We start from the raw sequence: 19,356 nt of genomic DNA on the forward strand, positions 1-19,356 counted from the left end.
AGAGGCACTTCTCAGGGTGTTTTCTCCACTACACCTTTTGGGTGTGTGAGACAGGGTCACATGCATCCTAGGCTCACCTCATAGCTGACAATGGCCTTGAGCTCCTGATCATCTGCCTCTACCTCTTGTGTGCTGCAATTACTGGCATATGCCTGGTTTATATGGTGCTGGGAATTGAACCCAGGGCTTCCTGCATGCTAGGCAAGTACTCTAACAACTGAGCTATATCTCCAATTCTTTTCCAATGCACTTTCAGTATAAAATTAATGAAACTAACCTTCTAAGGAAGCAGACCAGAGCTCAGTCAGCACCATCTGACTAGTTCCTCCCTGAAAGACAAAGGCGGAGCCGAAAGAAAATCCCTAGGGCCTGACTCACAGGCCTCAAGAGAACTTACATATCCAAAGAAACCAACATCAAAGAGAATTCTGTTTTTTCATCTGTTAACATGCCCTCAATTCAGACACAATGGAAAACCCCTGTAACTTTAAATTGCAGATTATAATTCTAGCTGTGGGTGCTCCTGTGATTCACCACGAATACTGAGGACTCTCTAAACACTTGCCTGCCTCAATTTGGGCAGGTTGCAACAATAATTCCTCTTTAGATTTATGAAGTATCTTCCACCCACCCACGGCCTGTGATCAAGAGATCCACACGGCTATGTAAACAAGCCTCACCTTTCTCCAAGCCTCACTTTCAAGAATACACTGTCTAGGCCCAGTGAGACCAGGTTATGGTTAGGAGTGGGTTAGAAAAACTGCCAGTATAAAGTGACATAGTGATATAGTCACTGACACTGAACTTGAGTCAAAGTCCTGAACTGATAACATTACCTTACCAAGAAAGAAAGCAAAAGTGTCTTCTTGTAAATACTCAACATCTACCTAATGGTGACAAGCAGAAGCTGCTTACCTAGTCAGCATCTACAGGACTTTTAAAAATGTATTTACATAGGAAAACAGCACCCGGTGGTATTTTAGCTCACATACTCTCTACTCAAGAGCTTTTACAAACTGACAATGGTGGTATATGCCCATAAGTCTGTAACCAACACTGGGAAGGTAGAGACAGGACAATCAGGAGTTCAAGGTAAGTGTGGGCTATATGAAACCCTGCCTCAAAAAGCCATCTCCCACCAAAGGCTTTCAGAAGCCAAGTGTGGGAACAGCACATACCAGGGAGTCTGGGGCAAGAGTACCGTGGACTTGACACCAGCCTGGACTACAATCACGAGTTCTAAGTCAGCTCAGGCTACACATCAAGATCTTGTCTCAAAAAACTGAAGAGGGGCCTTCAAAGCATGTTACCTAAAGCTGGAACTCCAGACAGAACAAGGGAGTAAGTTTAAGAACTAAACACCATAATGCTGCAATACAGAGAGGCATTCTATGTAGAAACTGTCTATTCCCATGGAGTGAGACTATTTCTTACACTTAAGAAAACCAGAGGTGAAGGAACAGAGTGAAGATGTCAAAGGTACACCAAACAAGCATTTGTTCAAGGAAAAAGATAAATTATTTTCTTTCCAGGTATATATGACACTCGCCAAACTAGTGAGGATAATTACTACTAGATACATGACTTAATACTGTTTTCCATAAAATTCAGGACTTAAAGGCAATCAAGCTATCAGAACACTAAGTCAGTGAGGCTCCTGGTAGTCATAGAAATGTATGGGGGGTGCCATTGTAAGTTCCTGTGTAAGGACCAGTACACTGGCTTCAGTAGCTATGCTTAGATAGGCTGTGACCAAGGCAAAGACTTCAGCATTTGATGCTTCTTTCTCTCTATCCCTCCTATGGTCTCACTAATGCTGCTACCCAAAGAGAAGAGGACAGATTAGGAAGGGCAGGAGGGAACTCTGACATGACAGAATGTTCTCAATCAGGTTGTATACACAGTGGACTGAAGCAACCCCCAGTATGTCACAGTGGATGTCAATCATCTACTGAAATGCTTCCTAAGGTTTCTTCTTGCAAAGATGACTCTGGTGTTTGCTTCATGGCCCCATTCATGCAGCAGCTAAGGAGATGCCAGGGCTTGTGTAATCAACAGTTAGCACAGACCCAATGGCAACTGGAGATTCTTTCTCTTCCTTTCGTGGTGGCTTTCCCTCAGCTTTTATAATTCTCAAGACAGGCTTTCCCCACCCTGTCTTCTTTTCTGCAGAATGAGTCATCTCAGGGTCGTTAACATGGTGCCAGTTTTTTAATGCCTTTAATCACTTTTGTTGTGTTCTACTGGAGGTTATCCAAGCTTAAGCTGTATGACCCAAGATTAAGGCCTGAGAGGTTAAACACAAAACAAGACTCTCCTGTGGCTAGAACCAAATAAAATCAATGCATGTTGGACTGTTTATATGACTGTCTTTAGCCTATGTGTTTACTAAAATGTTCATCCCAAGTGGACTGGAAGAGTGCCCCCCACCCCACCATAATTTAGCTCCTGTGAACAGTGATCTAAAGTTCAGTAACCAAACTTTCAGCTAAATTTCTGAACCCAGATGAACACTTATGCAAACAAAAGCCATGATATATAAGGCTCCTGTAAACATTAGATTGACATGAATGAAATTGGTGGGAAGGAGGGCTGGGAAGGCAGGCCTCATCAGATGTAAGCATGGCCAGAAACACCATCGTGGTATGATGGCACAACAGAGCTAATGTTCAACCCATGAAGTCAGGCATGTAGTGGATAAACAGAACCACTCTAACTACCAGAGATGGTCATATGAGGCATGATGGCATGACAGAATTGAAAAATCTAAGTTATTGTTTTATTAGCTATATATTTCTGATGGACAAGCATATAGATAAACAAAAGGAAACTGCACTGTCAGTCATGGACAGGAGTGTGGAGGAGTTCATTCACAACACTACCCTACTTCAACCCTTGCACAAAACAACACAGCACAAAACTCCTGGGAGTTTTCCAACAAAGCAACAACTCCCCTAGCTTCCCTGATTGGCTGGCCTTTTGGCAACTGCTTGTCCAGTGAGTATCTTCTGGGGTCTGCTGTCTGGCCTATGTTACCCTGAGCATCAGTGTAGCAGTCGACATGGTTGGTAACTGACATGGAAGTGTTAGAAAACCTGGCATCCATGTACTCTTTCAGCCCAACTTGTCAGTGACCAAATCTTTGCCTTCATTTCCTTGTGCATGCTCTTCAACTGGTTCCAAACACACAAGGGCAAAAGAAGAATAGGATTTACCTTCCCCAGGTCCCAACAGGGGCTTCCGCAGCTTTCTTTTTCCCAGTCCCCCATCTGACCTGGACGTGCTCTCTTCTGTTCACAATGGTAGAGACAAATGAAAAGGATTCCAGTTATTCTGAGCAGGAGGCCCCAACTCAACTCATCTCTTGGCCTTCATCTCCTAACAATCAACAAGCTCTGAAACTACGGGTTAACAACAGAGAACTTCTTCACCATTGAGAATTCATGAACAAAGTCTTCATTTTACAAACAAAAAAAAAGTGTGGGTCTGCCACAGTGCCATATCCAGGCAGTAAGGACAGGACAGCATTCTCGGGCTCAAGGGAACCTCAATTTGTGTTCTCTTTCTTTTTCAAAAATTACATTTATTTTGTGTATATGACAACAAGAGGTTCATGCAGAGGTCAGAGAACAACTTTTAAGAGTTGGCTCTCTCCTTACAATATTTGCATTCTAGGATTGAACTCAGGCCATCAGGTTTGACAGCAAGAGCCTTTACACTGAACTGTCTCCCACCTCTCAACTTGTTTTTCTAAAGATGCTCTCCCGTTAGTATCAATAGCTAAGTCATGGTGGTGACTCCAGGTGAGAAGATGGCTCCAAGGTACCTTCTGAGGTGGCTCAGTTGTTACACTAAGGTTTTAAACATCTCTAGAAAAGATTCTAAGTCACCTCTCTAGAGATTAGACCTGAAATTAATGAATACAGGTACTATTCCTCAGTAGGTAGGAAAATAAACAAATTATTGTCTGAGTCTCTTTATCCTTACATACAACTGAGAGTAACAGAGACAGCACATCTTACAGACTACACAGATAGCCAATGGCTTCTGTGTGGGTTCAGGATCAGCTAGAACATGCTACAGTCACAAACCCTGCAGCACACACCAGTGCTTTACCACAAGAAGATGCATTTCTTGCTCATTACCAAGTCAAAGTTACTCTCTAGGGCACTTGTCTTCTTCACTCAGAAATTTGGGCTATTTACAATTACAAAATGAAGTCTGCTGTGTGGTTCCAGAGCAAGGGAAGGGAACACTAGAGAGTTTTACTTGCAACTAAATATTACCACATGAGAGCAGCATATGCCACTCTGTCCACAATTCCTTCTTCCCTTGAGAGAATGCAAGTAAAATCTAATAATCTTTCCTGAGTTATATAAAGTAGAGCCATTAGGACAGACACTCCAAAACTGACATATTATTGGGCAAAAAGTAGAAAATAGTTCTATGCTGCCAAAAAGGCATCATGTAGGCAGTAAGATGTGCTTGTTAGAAGAGGAACCACCTGGTGTCAGTTCCTAAGGACACCACCATAGCCACTGTGGTGATAATACAAGCAACATAGCAAAGAGAGACCAGCACAAAAGAAATGCACCCAAAATGTCTTAGTTGGTTTCTTTTTCTGTTTTGTTTGAGACAGGGTCTCAGACAGGGCTGGCCTTGAACTTGCCATGTATCCAAGGATGACATTAACTTGCCTCTACCCCCTAAATGCTAGGATTACATGTATGGGCCACCACACCCAGTTTATGTGGTGCTCAAAGTGGAAGTGAGGGCTTCATGCCTGATAAGGACTCCACCAACAAAGCTGCACCCTGTCACGCTCACTTTTATTTCAGAGTTGAAATAAGCATCTGCACAATTCTTCTGGATTGTCTCTATGCAATTGCCTGTATCAGTTTCTAAAAACCTGAAGTTGATTTTTTTTCCTGCATTAAAAAACAAAAACAAGCCGGGCGGTGGTGGCGCACGCCTTTAATCCCAGCACTCGGGAGGCAGAGCCAGGCGGATCTCTGTGAGTTCGAGGCCAGCCTGGGCTACCACGTGAGTCCCAGGAAAGGCGCAAAGCTACACAGAGAAACCCTGTCTCGAAAAAACAAAAAAAAACAAAAAAAAAAAACAAAAAAAAACAAAAACAAAAACAAAAACAGGAGGCTGGACTGATGTCTCAGTGATTAAGAGTGCTGGCTGCTCTTTCAGAAGTCCTGAGTTTAATTTCCAGCAACCACTTGGCTCACAGCCATCTATAGTGGGACCTGATGTCCTCTCTGGCATAAGGTTGCACATGCAGCTAGAGAACTCATATACATAAAATAAATCAATAAATCTTAAAAAAAAAAAATAAAAAAGTTAAGGCCTTGGCTCAGCAGGAATCCCTTAACCCAACAACTATGAGTTTCCTTGTGACCAATGCTTTTAGAGGCCAGTGAGCACCACTGAAGAGGCTGCCCCACAATATACCACCGACAGGCATCACAGGACCAAAACAGTCAGTGCCCTCCACAGGGTCAACTAGAGGAATCCTTTCATTCCACTGCACACCTTCCTTTCACTGCACCCTTCCTTTCACTGCACACCTTCCTTTCACTGCACACCTTCCTTTCACTGCACACCTTCCTTGCACTGTGCCCTTCCTTTCACTGCACACCTTCCTTTCACTGCATCCTTCCTTTCACTGCACACCTTCCTTTCACTGCATCCTTCCTTTCTCTGCACACCTTCCTTTCACTGCACACCTTCCTTTCACTGTATCCTTCCTTTCTCTGCACACCTTCCTTTCACTTCACCCTTCCTTTCACTGCATCCTTCCTTTCACTGCACACCTTCCTTTCACTGCATCCTTCCTTTCTCTGCACACCTTCCTTTCACTGCACACCTTCCTTTCACTGTATCCTTCCTTTCTCTGCACTCCTTCCTTTCACTTCACCCTTCCTTTCACTGCATCCTTCCTTTCACTGCACACCTTCCTTTCACTGCACACCTTCCTTTCACGGCACACCTTCCTTTCACTTCACCCTTCCTTTCACTGCACACCTTCCTTTCACTGCACACCTTCCTTTCACTGCCCACTTTCATTGCACTGCCCACCTTCCTTTCACTGCATCCTTCCTTTCACTGTATCCTTCCTTTCAATGCACACCTTCCTTTCACTGCATCATTCCTTTCACTGCACACCTTCCTTTCACTGCACACCTTCCTTTCACTGCATCCTTCCTTTCACTGCATACCTTCCTTTCACTGCACACCTTCCTTTCACTGCACCCTTCCTTTCACTGCATCCTTCCTTTCACTGCACACCTTCCTTTCACTGCACCCTTCCTTTCACTGCACTCCTTCCTTTCACTGCATACCTTCCTTTCAGTGCACCCTTCCTTGCACTGCATCCTTCCTTTCTCTGCACACCTTCCTTTCACTGCATCCTTCCTTTCACTGCACCCTTCCTTTTACTGTATCCTTCCTTTCACTGCACACCTTCCTTTCACTGCACACCTTCCTTTCACTGCATCCTTCCTTTCACTGCACACCTTCCTTTCACTGCACACCTTCCTTTCACTGCACACCTTCCTTTCACTGCACCCTTCCTTTCACTGCACACCTTCCTTTCACTGCACACCTTCCTTTAACTGTATCCTTCCTTTCACTGCACACCTTCCTTTCACTGCACACCTTCCTTTCACTGCACCCTTCGTTGCACTGCATCCTTCCTTTCTCTGCACACCTTCCTTTCACTGTATCCTTCCTTTCACTGCACACCTTCCTTTCACTGCATCCTTCCTTTCACTGCATCCTTCCTTTCACTGCACACCTTCCTTTCACTGCACACCTTCCTTTTACTGCACACCTTCCTTTCACTGCACACCTTCCTTTTACTGCACACCTTCCTTTCACTGCACACCTTCCTTTCACTGCACACCTTCCTTTCACTGCACCCTTCCTTTCACTGCACACCTTCCTTGCACTGCATCCTTCCTTTCTCTGCACACCTTCCTTTCACTGCATCCTTCCTTTCACTGCACACCTTCCTTTCACTGCACACCTTCCTTTCACTGCACACCTTCCTTTCACTGCACACCTTCCTTTCACTGCACACCTTCCTTTCACTGCACAACTTTGCTTTATTAAGCCATTTTTGACCAGGCAGTAAGACTGACATCTAAATGGTAAGAGGGAAAGTCTTCAATCTGCAGCTTTTTAAATTGAACAAACATGTAGAAATTCTTCTCCTGATATCACAGAGGATTTCACATCTACTTGCTTTCTTCTCTTTCTTCATGAACAACAAAGACAACTCTATTTTCCAGTACCTTTCCATACTTTGATTCGGTCCATTCTGGCTCATTTTCTCAACAAGAATGACTCACATTCCCAGAGTGAAATCAGCAAACTCCCAAACACAAACCTGAAGTCAGCTTTCGAAAGCAGAAGAGGGCGCTTTGTCACAAGATCATCTGATGGGGATGTCTTGGGCTTCATTTCTGTCCAGTATCCCACTGCAATTGTGAAGGTGGAGGCTGGCATTGGCATGGTCACGTAGTAATACCAGCTCATGCACCCTATAAACAGAGAGCAATTGTCATGAGGCACTGTGTGGCTCTGGACCTTACTCAACTCTAGTTCTTCTCTCAGTCACTTGCAGAGCCTGTGAGTTAAACTGGCAACAGCTCATCCTTGAGGCAAGCCATGCCACCTGAAGGGGCACAACTGCAGGCCTCAGAGAAAGTGCAGGAGAGATGCTATTTTGAAGGTAGCCAGGAGGTCTGGGTCTCTTCCAGAGATCAATGTGAAGCAATCGGCAAGGCTAACTCTAAAGGGTGGTGCTAAGGTGGCCACTTAGCTGCAAACACGGAAGGTACAGGAACACATCCTTTCCTTCCTCCATGCCTGGCATGAAAAAGGAAACATAGCTGATATTTGATGAAAAAATGAATAAATAAGGAATGATCATTTCTGTGCTGTAATCCAACTATTTTGTCTAAATTCAATTGAAGTCACTCTAAGATGGATACAGCAGGAAACTGAAATTGTGGAAAGGAAGTGCCTAGGTTTTAGCCCTGACTTTACAACCAATTAGCTGTGGAACTGTGGGTCTTACTTTCATCCTTCCAAGTATTTAATTGATCACCCTCTCATCCCTGAGCACACGCAAAGCTGAAGTAGAAAGTTTGTGGCACCAAGCACTCCCACCCCAGCTCAGAATGTATTCTCTAGTTGGTCCAGACATTAAAGAAGGCTTTTCTCAAATAAATGATAGATAATTTATAATCCTAGGTTTCTCTCATTTCAAAAATGAAGAAGTAAACTTCCTGTTTCTGAAATTTGGACACAGCATCAGATTTAGCATGACATTCTTATAGAAGTGTCTGCTATAAACTGATATTTCACAGAGTCAGGCATGGTAGTGAGTAATCCTTGGCTACACAGCAAGCTTAGCAAGTTTGAAAATAGCCTGGGATACATGAGACTTCCTCTCAGGAGTTAGGGATCCCCCCCAACACACATATGTGGAATATTGCTTTATACTCTGTGAAAAAAAATATATCTATCTATCTATCTATCTATCTATCTATCTATCTATATATATATATATATATCACTGTGATTGGCTTAATAAAGAAGCTGACTGGCTAACAGCTCAATAGAATAAGGTTAGGTGAGAGAGCCAAACTAATAATACTTGGGGGAAGAAGGACAGAGTCTGAAGAGTATCAAGTGATGCTGAGAGAAGCAAGATGGACATGCCGTACTGAGAAAAGGTACCAAGCCACGTGGCAAAGTGTAGATAAAAATATGGGTTAACTGAAAATGTAAGAGTTAGCTAGTAATAAGTCTGAGCTATTTGCTGAGCATTTATAATTAATATTAAGCTTCTATGTGTTTATTTGGGAGCTGCTGGCAGGACAAAAACTTCCACCAACACACACATACATACATACGTGCGCGCGTGCACACACACATACACACACACACACACACACACACACCACATATACACCACACACACAATTTTTTAAAGATGTATTTAATTTATGTGTGTATATCTAGTTACAACAGAGATCAGAAGAAGATATCAGATCCCTTGAAACTGGAGTTACAGATGGTTGAGAGCCACCGTGTCAGTGCTGGGAATCCTACCCAGGTCCTCTGCAAGAGCAGCAGGTGCTCTTAAGCACTGAATCATCTCTCCAGCCCTTTATATGATTTATATATTTATATGATTGTTTTTGAAAAGCTTTGACTTAAAAAGAAAAAAATCCCAAATCTAAATCCAAGGGCTAGAGCTAGTCACTACCTATAGTATTCTTTTGAGAATTTACTATGGATAACTGGGGCTTTGCTTTAAAAAAGAATCCAAACCATAGCAGCTAGGGATGTAGATCAGTTGTTAGAGTACTTGCCTCATATGCATACATCTATAATATCAACACTCAGGAGGTTGAGGCAGGGAGATCAGAAATTCAAGCTTGTCCTTGGCTACATACTGAGTTCAGACCAGCCTGGGCTATATAAGAACCTTGGGATCAGCAAAAGAGCAGCCATACAGAGGCTTCCAGGAGAAAATGGAACCATGAATGGAGACTGCCTCTACATGCACACACACACCCGCCCCAACACTATTAAACACTATTTTGTTTTTGACAGAGAGTATCATGCAACTCAGGCTGGCATTGAATTCAGTATGTAGATATGTAGATGAGGTTGGCTTTGATCTCCCAATCCTCCTACCAAGTGCTAGGATAACAGGTATGTATACTCTATTGTATGCAGATAAAAGCTGGTTTTATTTACTTATTTCAAGGCAGAAACAATACGAATGAAGAAAATAAGACAGAATAGCTACAAAATACAGGAAGCTTCATAAAGACTGACAAAATTGGCAAATGATGGCACAGACCCACATCTTGTGGGCAGCAGAGAATGGTAAGGCCCACTTTTTATTTCCCTCCAGTAGGCTGCAAAAGTTTCTAGGATGGAGGACATAATGAACCTAAGCTAGCCTGGCTAAGCATCTGACAGTAGTTAGATCCATGGGTAGCCTTCCCTATCCTGTATATCTGTACTATCTGTCTATCTTCCACAGACCCTGGAAAATAACTGTAGCTTACTTTCTAGAGAGAACAGAAAGGGTATACTAGAAGGGTATGGGAGTAAGAGGAGAGAATGGCAGGTGGACAGGACTAGGTAAGTATGGGTATGAAGGATGCTGGGACCACAAGCATCTTCTCTTACTTGGGTCCCAGACAGCTAGTAGCTAAGCTTTTGCCCAGAAGGCAGGAGACTGAAGGAGCTGATAATCCAAGAGCAGAGGCCAGATGACACAGATGCTGGAGGCCTGTGATCAGCTCTGATGAGGCTGACTCATATATGCACTCAGGACTGCCAGTCTGTTTCTTAAAGTCCTCCTCCCAAATCTTGACAAACAAGGATCTTCAAGGCACTTGCAGAAAGCCTAGGGTTTAAGACCAAGAGAACAAGGTAGGTGGAAAATGCACCTGGAGGACAGTGAGCACACTCAGTATGCTAACACCACCAGGCACAAACAGTCTGAATCAGGAGGATGTATTACAGTCCTACAAAAACAGTTCTCAGAAAGCACATCATTATGGGTAAATAAAAAGCCTTATGGGAGAAAAGAAAGACTCAATAAAGGGATAAGATGAGATATTGAGGTAAAAAAAATCTACCAGAGGGTCAAGCAAAATGTCAAATCAAACCAAGCCAAGCCAAAACAAACAGCAAGAATAAGAGAGAAGAAAGTGCTGTTAGGAGGCCCAACACCCAAGTAATAGAAGTCTCCCAAACCACAGCAGAGAAAATAGGAGAAAACCATCAGCTTAAAACCAGGGGATCATCCCAAAAGGGAACATGGGACTCTGGATAGAAACGACACAAAACACCTGAGACACAGAATAAGCCACACACATCAAGAGTGCTATGAACCTGAAGTAGGAGAATGAAGACAAGATCCTACATTTTCAGACACACAGAGCTTAAAAATATCCACCTCCTACACACCCATATTCTCTGGAAGCTACCAGTCTACAGACATGTGCTTCAAAAAGAGATGAGAGAGAAGAAAGGATGTCTGCAGAACCATGAACCATGCACCTGTGGAGGCTGACTAAGGAAGGGCCCAGAGAGAACCCTTCAGGAGACCAGAGAGTCTAGGGTTGATAAACATATAGAAATCCAAGAAAGTGGAGTAGGGAGATGCCAAAGCACTATTATTAACTCCAAGTAGAATGAACACACAGGAATGACACAACCACAGCTTTTCTAAAAGGCTCTGGCCCTACACACACACACACACACACACACACACACACACACACACACACACACACACACACACACTTCAAGTATTTGAGCAACTCGAATCATGTGACCTACAAGAAGATGGGACACTGGGAAGGCCCTGCTCTGAATAATCAAGCACCTTATCAAGGGATGTGGGAAGGGGGGGATGCCAAGGAGCGTGGTGAGAGGCAGAAGTAACTACTTCATTTTCATTTTATTTATTTTTACCCATAGGCAATGCTTGAACACTGTGCTATATCCTCAGTCTTCTTTTTACTTTTTATTTTGAGACAGAACCTCACTAAGTGCCTGGGCTGGCCTTGAACTACAGCTCTTTCTGCCTCAGGCTCCAGAGCAGTTGAGGGTACCTGGTGATTGATTGCTCTTTGGGAAAAAGAGTATAATAAAAGCAAAAATTATTTGGCTCTTAAATATGGTATTTTAATGTAAAACAATTAAAATTAAATCATTAAAAGGAAACCTTTTTTCTTCTTTTGATTGGCCTCAAACCCATGGCAACCCTTCTTTTCACTACGCCAGAGCTGGGATTGCCAAGGGAGAGTCACCATGGCCAGAAAAGGGGACATTTTCAATCTTGAGACACTATTAAAATGATAAAATATGTCAACTGGGAAGGAGCAATCTAGAAGTAAGGAGTAGGCAGTACCCTAAAAAGATCCCCTTCAAGACTTTCTGCCAGTGCTGGGTACTGAACTAGACTTGTCTAGTTTTAGAGTCTTGTGGAGATGCAGGGACTGAAACAATTTCTAAGTTCACCAGGAACTGGAGGGCCAATCATACGACACCTCACCTAGCACTCCAGGTGAAGTAGGGAAGGCACTATGGGACAAAAGGGCGTAGGAAGTAAGAGGACTGGAGGTATGCAGAAAAAGTTAGCAGCTTAAATGATACGGACTCTGAATGAGATCGTGAAAGCTCTGACAAACCTGAGCTGAGACCCTGCAGAGACATCTGGAGCCACCATGTTAACTAATGGAAAGAATGTGTTTGTTTGTTTCTTAATGTGCTGAAAATCATGTTACTTTTCTATTTCATTATTTTGCAGAATGTTAGGGACAGACTGTGTAGCTAGAGTTTTCCTGCCTGGCCCACAGTCAGGACAAATCTCTCTCACTTGCCAGTCCCACAGCTGCTCAGACCCAACCAAGTAAACACAGAGACTTATATATTGGTTACAAACTGTATGGCCGTAGCAGGCTTCTTGCTAACTGTTCTTACAGCTTAAATTAATCCATTTCTATAAATCTATACCTTGCCACGTGGCTCGTGGCTTACTGGCATCTTCACATGCTGTTTGTCATCGTGGCAGCTGGCAGTGTCTCTCTGACTCAGCCTTCCACTTCCCAGCTTTATTCTCCTCCTTGTCCCGCCTATACTTCCTGCCTGGCCACTGGCCAATCAGTGATTTATTTATTGACCAATCAGCAACACACTTGACATACAGTCCATCCCACAGCAAGACTGAGCATTGTCCCATATGAAAACAAGTACCTTGAAGACATCAGAATCTGAAAAGCCAACAGAGAACCTACATGTCTGTCTGTACTTGCAATTGTCTGAAGTGTTGCAGATGGCCTCCTTGGAAGAGACCATTTCATACCTCAGACTTTACAAACAGAAACATTTGCTTGGCTTCAAGTGGCATCACAGGGCACATCAGCTGGCTGGCCCTTAGGAATCCAGCTCCAAAGGCTGGGGGTGGTTCACCAAGTTTCTAGGGAGCATTTCTCAAGCACATCTGTCCCTGAACATCTGCCTGATCCTGGGCAATGCTAGCACCAGCCTTGGACTGTGGAGAACTTCCTGTGCCCTAGAAAGGGCTTTCAGTTTGGACTATGAGGACATTTACAGAATTCTCACCAGGAAGAAAAGCCTCTTCTGTGTTGCTCTTGGGTCAGTCTACTGTAAATCTTACAGAGTCTACCTGCAGCCAAGGGAGTACTGTGTGGACAGCAGAGCATACATTCCAGAGTCTGCCATTTCTAGTCAGCCTGCCTTGCAGACAGAACCAGTAAGAGGTTTTTTTTTCCCAGAATGCCATGGGTCAATGCTGGCTCTGGAGATGGTAGGCCCAGTTCCTGCTCTATACCTGCTAGCTAGAGCATGTTAGTGTGTTTGGATACACCAATTTCCTCATGTGTACCAAAGGAACAATTTTAGTGTCTACCTCACAAGATCCTGTGAGGATTAAAGTAGAAAATGCAGATGGGAGTCACGAGGCGCAGTGCTGGACACAGTGTTTATCCCCGCCATTATCACTGGTGCTGTCATCATCTACAACCTCTGCTCCATAGCTGCCTCTCCCAACCACTCTGGATGACTTTCTGAAGGCACAAGCAAGGATGTTTGAAGGTATGGCTGCCATATGTGCACTTGAAACCATGACCTGATGAGGCCCACATTTGGGGTTTAAGGTTGAATGACATTAAAACACAGTACAAACAAAGTGATCCATTTTAAGGAGAATGACAGCCCAAAGGGGGCATCCTGCATGACTTCATATAGAATGGGCCATTTGGAGACTATTTAAATGGTGTTTACTTTCAGTGAGCTGTCCTCCATGAAACAGACAGTGAATGCCTTCATTTTCCTTTTTATTCAACCCACTTGCACCCAACCCCCACACAGAACCAGCTGCAAAACAAAGGGAACACACTGTACTTACACTAGCCCAAAGTTTTTCCTCTGTAGAAGCCAGAAGCCCATCACACCCTGGATGACTTCATAGCCGGGCCTGGACTCATTATCGAGGCAGCAGAGATGGGGCTGTGGAAACACCCAGAAGCAATGGTGCTCCCTCGCACAGGCTTGAGCAGCCAAGCTTATCCTCCTTTTTACACAGATTCTGTAACCCTGGGCTTATGACCCCCTCAAAAAGAGAACAGAGTTCTTTATACCATATACCCCATACCATTTTCTCAAGTTGGAATATATTTAGGGGCACATTTCAATAATCTCACAAGGTGGTTGTACAATCAGCCATCTGTCTCACAAGCACAGTTGCAGCTATGATAAGATGCAAATAAACATTTTCATCTTCAAAACAGGACTGAAATTTTCCTTAGGAATAACTGGATTTTGTAGTAATAACAGGACTCGAAAGGGGTTAGTTTTCAAGTCAAAAGAGACAATTTAAAAAGTTGGTTTTGGCTATGGATGCAGCTTAGTTATGAGCACTCATATAGCATGCACAAAACTCTGGGTTTGATGCCTAACACATTATATATATTACAATGAAAATTTACTCCTGAAATAAGTACGCCATAACCTAGAAAGTACTAACACAATTACCTGAATTACTGTTTTCATTTACTGCTCTGAAAACTGTCCTTGGAATAGTTTTGAAGACTCTCTCATAAGGTGATATCTGGTAGGGTAATTACTAGTGAAGAGACACAAAAAATGACAAAGTAGTCAGCTCATGGGGTGAGAGTAGGGGAGGGAGGCAATGTGACTGTGACTTTGTATCTTACATTTGTGAAAAACTTCAGTATTTGAGCATTTTTATGAAAGGGAAAAAATGAGAAAAATCAAGGTTATGTAGTCACTTTTTTGTCATACCAATTAGCAACAGTAAACTAATGAGGTATATGGGTAGTCAAGTCCTGCATACCTGGTAAGCCATTGAAACTTCAAAGGTAGCTATCAACACACACCACCTTACTCTTACACAGGCAAGAGCAGGTCGGCTTTATTTTCACAAGCTGAGCAGCTCACAGAATGCCTGACATTTAAAGAGTTAGCTGAAGGTTGCTGTTCAATTGTCAGGGTGCTTGCCTATCATGTAGAAAGCCTCAGTCCAATCCTCAGCACCACTAAAACTGGGCACAGTGGTGCACATCTACAAGGACAGCAGCTGGGAGGTGAAGGCAGGACACATATTTAAGGCCATAATTGGCTGTATAGCAACCTTGAGGCCAACCTGATCTACATGAGGTCTTATCTCAAATTAAAGAACAAAAACAACAATAAAAAACAAAATCAACAAATAAACAAAAGCCAGTTCAAGACCAGACAGATAAATGAGATCTTTAAAATTTTTTTGTTGTTGTTTTCACTGAAAATTAAAACAGGCACTCAAAGTCTTCCTATTGGAAGCACTCATGTGCCTTTGGAAGCTTTCTGGTGCAAGCTAAAAACAGAATGAAGCCCTCAGCAATGCCCAGTTGGTATGTGCTCTCATTCAATGGATCACATTTATCTCCTCAAATCTAATGTATTTCCTACCTCAAAACTATTATTCTAGCCACAATTCTTTCTTCAGAGCTTCCTGCCCAAACTATTCCATATGTCAGGAATGCTTTGGGAACACCATCACAAATGTAAGCCGCATAAGAATACATGCATTTATGAGTGTATGATAACTATATTATATAAATATGTATATCATAGAAACATATATAAGTAAAATGTACACATTGAAAAGAATGTGGGCTCCCAGTTTTCACTGTTCTTCCCCTCATGGTATCCTTCTCCATACTCTGGTGCTTCAGCAACCCCAGCATTCTTTCTGTTACGACTGTTGAGATGCTGCATTTGCATGACCTACTTTATGAGTTGTTGGCACCTTTGGCACAGCCATGGCTATGACAATCCTCCACTATTGCTCAAGGGCTGTCACTGGCAGCAGATGGGCCAGTGCCCACCAGCCTTCCCTAACCAGGCCAGACAATAGCTTCACAGGCCAATGTTACCCCAGAAGGCCTCTCTCCAGCAAGGTATGGCCTGGGCACAGGAGACCAGGAGAGAATAACCTTCAAAGGTAAAAGGGCGCCACCTGCTGAAGCGAGTGGTGCTGTGTAGATCGTGAGCATCCCTTATCTCATGGCTAAGGGAACAGTGGCACCAGGCTTCTTAGTCTACCAGGTCTCCCTGGACACACACAACTATAATGCAGATAGCTAGCTTCCCGGAAACACAAAGGACATCAGTGGACAGACCACCACCTTTCCAGATGGTTGGTCAGAAGGCAAACATTAATGCCTTACATTCAAACATTTATGAATGGGTGAATAAAACATGCTGGCAGAAGCACCATGATCTACAAAGAGAAAAGCACAACTTCTACATATTCCACGTGTACGGAGCACAGTGCTAGGAGGCAGGCGAGCAAGTGACAACAAAGCACAAGATGAAGAACTGAAAAGTATATGACATCATCTGAGGCCTCGTGAGTGACAGAACACAACTCTGGCTTGAGGGTAGCATTCTACTGGGAACGATGCATATGTTTATTAAGCACTACATCTTCAAAGCACATGCGTGCACTAGCCCAGGGTGAGTTCCCAGTTCCTAAACCAAGAAGCTTTCTCTACTTTGCATTTTCTTTTTGTGGGTAAAGTACTTAATCATAACCATCCCTAAATGCCTTTTAATTTACTACCTCCTTACATGTAATCCCCACTTGCACACTGTGGGAGCATTCTCAACAGTGCTACTTATTTTGAGCCATCAAAAGGGTGGGGGGAGTTAGCTTTTAGTCTGGGAGGATCTGGCTCCTTAAATCCCTTTTCCTAGAACTTCCCAGTCATGAAAAGGAGAATGTCAGAGAACTGGTCTATTAGACAGGCCAGAGTAGCAAGTAACATTTACACTTTTTGTTATTGTCTTGTTTTCCAAGACAGGGTTTCTCTGTGTAGCCTTGGCTGTCCTGGCACTTCTCAAACTCATGGAAATCCACCTACCTCTGACTCCTGAATGCTGAGATTAAAGGCACATGTCACTCCCTGCCTGGCAACATTTACACTTTTTACTTTTGAAAATAAAAAGGGAAGAAAGATCTTAGAAAAATAATTTATTTAATTTGGAATATGGCGAATTAGATTTTAAAAATAAAGTGAGGGGGTGGAGAGATGGCTCAGAGGCTAAGCCCACACACTGCTCTTGCAGGTGCCAAGTTCCATTCCCAGCACCCACATCCAGGGGCTCACAACCAGCTATATCTCCAGCTCCAGAGGGTCTTACGCCCTCTTCTGGCCTCTGCTAGCACTACACTCAAACAATTTACAAATACAATCTTTAAAAAGAACAACAAAATTAGCTGGGCAGTGGTGGCGCACGCCTTTAATCCCAGCACTCGGGAGGCACAGCCAGGTGGATCTCTGTGAGTTTGAGGCCACCCTGGTCTACAGAGCGAGATCCAGGAAAGCAGCAAAGCTACACAGAGAAATCCTGTCTCGAAAAACAAAAACAAAAAACAAAAAAACAAAAAACAACAAAAAAAGGAAAGAACAAAATAATTACTAGGGGGAAGTGGATAGCATATTGATTTTTTTTTAACACTTACTGAGAGAAATCAGCAACAAGGAAAGCAATGAGAATTGCATGGAATCACCTACAGTGGTTTTCAATGTTTCTGCCAGGAAATGTTACTTTCATCTGATTACATAGGCCATATTCAACACATACATTTCTGAGCCCTTATTAAACACAAAGCATTGCAAGTGGGGACAGAGGCTGGCATGAGACAAGGGGTAACATTCCAGCCAAAACGGTGTTAAGCTGAGGCAACTGATTAGGTAAGTCAGTCAAACAAGTTCATCTCAATCTATGGCTTTAACTTAGCCTTTCTGAAAAGAAAAAAAGGAAGAGAGGGAGGAAGGGAAGGAGGAAAGAAAAGAAAGAAAGAAAGAAGAGAGAGAGAAAGAAAGAGAGAAAGAAAGAAAGAGAGAGAGAAAGAAAGAAAGCAGGAAAGATAGATGACTACTTAGCTAATAAAAAATTCTTAAGACAGTTGTTGTCGATGGCCTGGACCATTAGCCTTCTTTTTAAAAACCATTAGGAGGAATGATTTCCTAATGGAACACGGACTCTGAGGGCTCTCTTTTGATTTTTCTTTCCTGCCCAAGGGCTGCTGCCATTTCTGTGATTGGCTCCCAGATGCTTATGTCTCAGGAAATCAGCGAGTGCCTGGTAAATGTGCTAATGGGGCTGACGAAGTGTTACTGCGATGGAACCAGACTGGCTGGCAGGGCTGTGCTACTCATGCTTCCAGGGACTGCACACAGCAGAGTGCAGGACCCAGAAGGCAGGCCTAGCAGAGGAAACACCACCATCTCCCACCACACATGCCTTTCTGCTGAGGCCTGCAGACTCAGCTGTGAATGCTGCTCATATTCTTAACAATCACTCTGAGTCCTGTCCACATAGGCTTTAGCAATACGGTTCCTTGTTTGTCCTCTGATGAGCTACAGTTGTGGGGAGAGGTCGCTCTCCTTTTCTACCTCAATCTGTCCTCAGGTTGGGCTGGAAAATGTTTTGTGAGGTGTTAAATGCCATGAACATGAAACCCCAGCAAACATCTCTTTATGAAAACTCTGCTCTCACCTGAATTCTAAAGAAAAAACCCCACAAAATATTCCTAAAAGTGTTAAAGTTTTCTGTGAACATGCTAAGTTTAATACTTTTCCTGTTTTTTTTTTTTTTTTTTTTTTTGTGGCGGGGAGCAGGGTCTCACTGGGTAGTCCAGGCTGACCTTAAACTTTTGCTCTTATCACCTCAGTCTCCTGATTATTCTAATTTTTTAATGATAATCTTTAAATAGACTGACAAAAGACAAATATAGGGGTAGAAATCAGAAAACATTTTCTGTAGAGGAACAGAGAACAAAGGTTCTGGTCTTGTGACCCTTCCTTGTAAATTCTCACCTGTGCTTGGAAGACGCTGCAGGCAACAGTCATAACCCAGCAAAGCTCATTTAAAGAGCAGGCAGTGGACAGAGTCTGTCAGTGGACTGCATGTGCCGGTGCTTGAAAGCATCCAACCCTTACTGCTTACACAGTAGAACTTGGCAGTTTTAGCCAAGTGGTTCTGGTTTTCAGGATAGAAGAAAGGCACTATGGAACCTTCCTCCACGACCAAGAGAGCTGCTGAGGCCAGGCGTGTGTCAGGGGGGTCCTGAATGGAGGCCGAGAGAGGCCAATGTGTGAAGATGTGAAGGTGAAGTCTGGATTACCTTGGAGACCCCAAGATGTTGGAGATTCCAGAGCCACAGGACACACCTGCTGAGGGAAGCTGCTAACAGGGAGTGGAACTAGCCCA

At 43.4% G+C, this 19,356-nt stretch overlaps 1 protein-coding gene across 11 annotated transcripts in view; it reads right to left on the reverse strand.

Moving 5' to 3' along the window:
* Aopep (aminopeptidase O (putative)) overlaps nt 1-19,356 on the reverse strand; it is a 348,639-nt gene that overhangs the window by 266,434 nt on the left and 62,849 nt on the right. For 8 of the 11 annotated variants that reach the window (XR_008215920.1, XR_008215923.1, XR_008215921.1 and 5 more), the window contains exons 4-5: nt 7,400-7,553; nt 3,216-3,290 (exon numbers count right to left, since the gene is read on the reverse strand). Coding sequence is in view for 7 of the 11 variants with exons in the window: in XM_052729075.1 (XP_052585035.1) it covers nt 3,216-3,290; nt 7,400-7,553 (229 nt within the window). In the remaining 4 variants the exon portion in view is untranslated. The remainder of the gene's footprint in view (nt 1-3,215; nt 3,291-7,399; nt 7,554-19,356) is intronic. The other 3 variants (XM_052729078.1, XM_052729076.1, XM_052729079.1) reach the window with 1 other exon arrangement.

This window comes from Peromyscus californicus, unplaced genomic scaffold (genome assembly GCF_007827085.1).
Source record: "Peromyscus californicus insignis strain IS unplaced genomic scaffold, ASM782708v3 Scaffold_8__1_contigs__length_139910024, whole genome shotgun sequence".
NCBI classification, from domain to species: domain Eukaryota; kingdom Metazoa; phylum Chordata; class Mammalia; order Rodentia; family Cricetidae; genus Peromyscus; species Peromyscus californicus.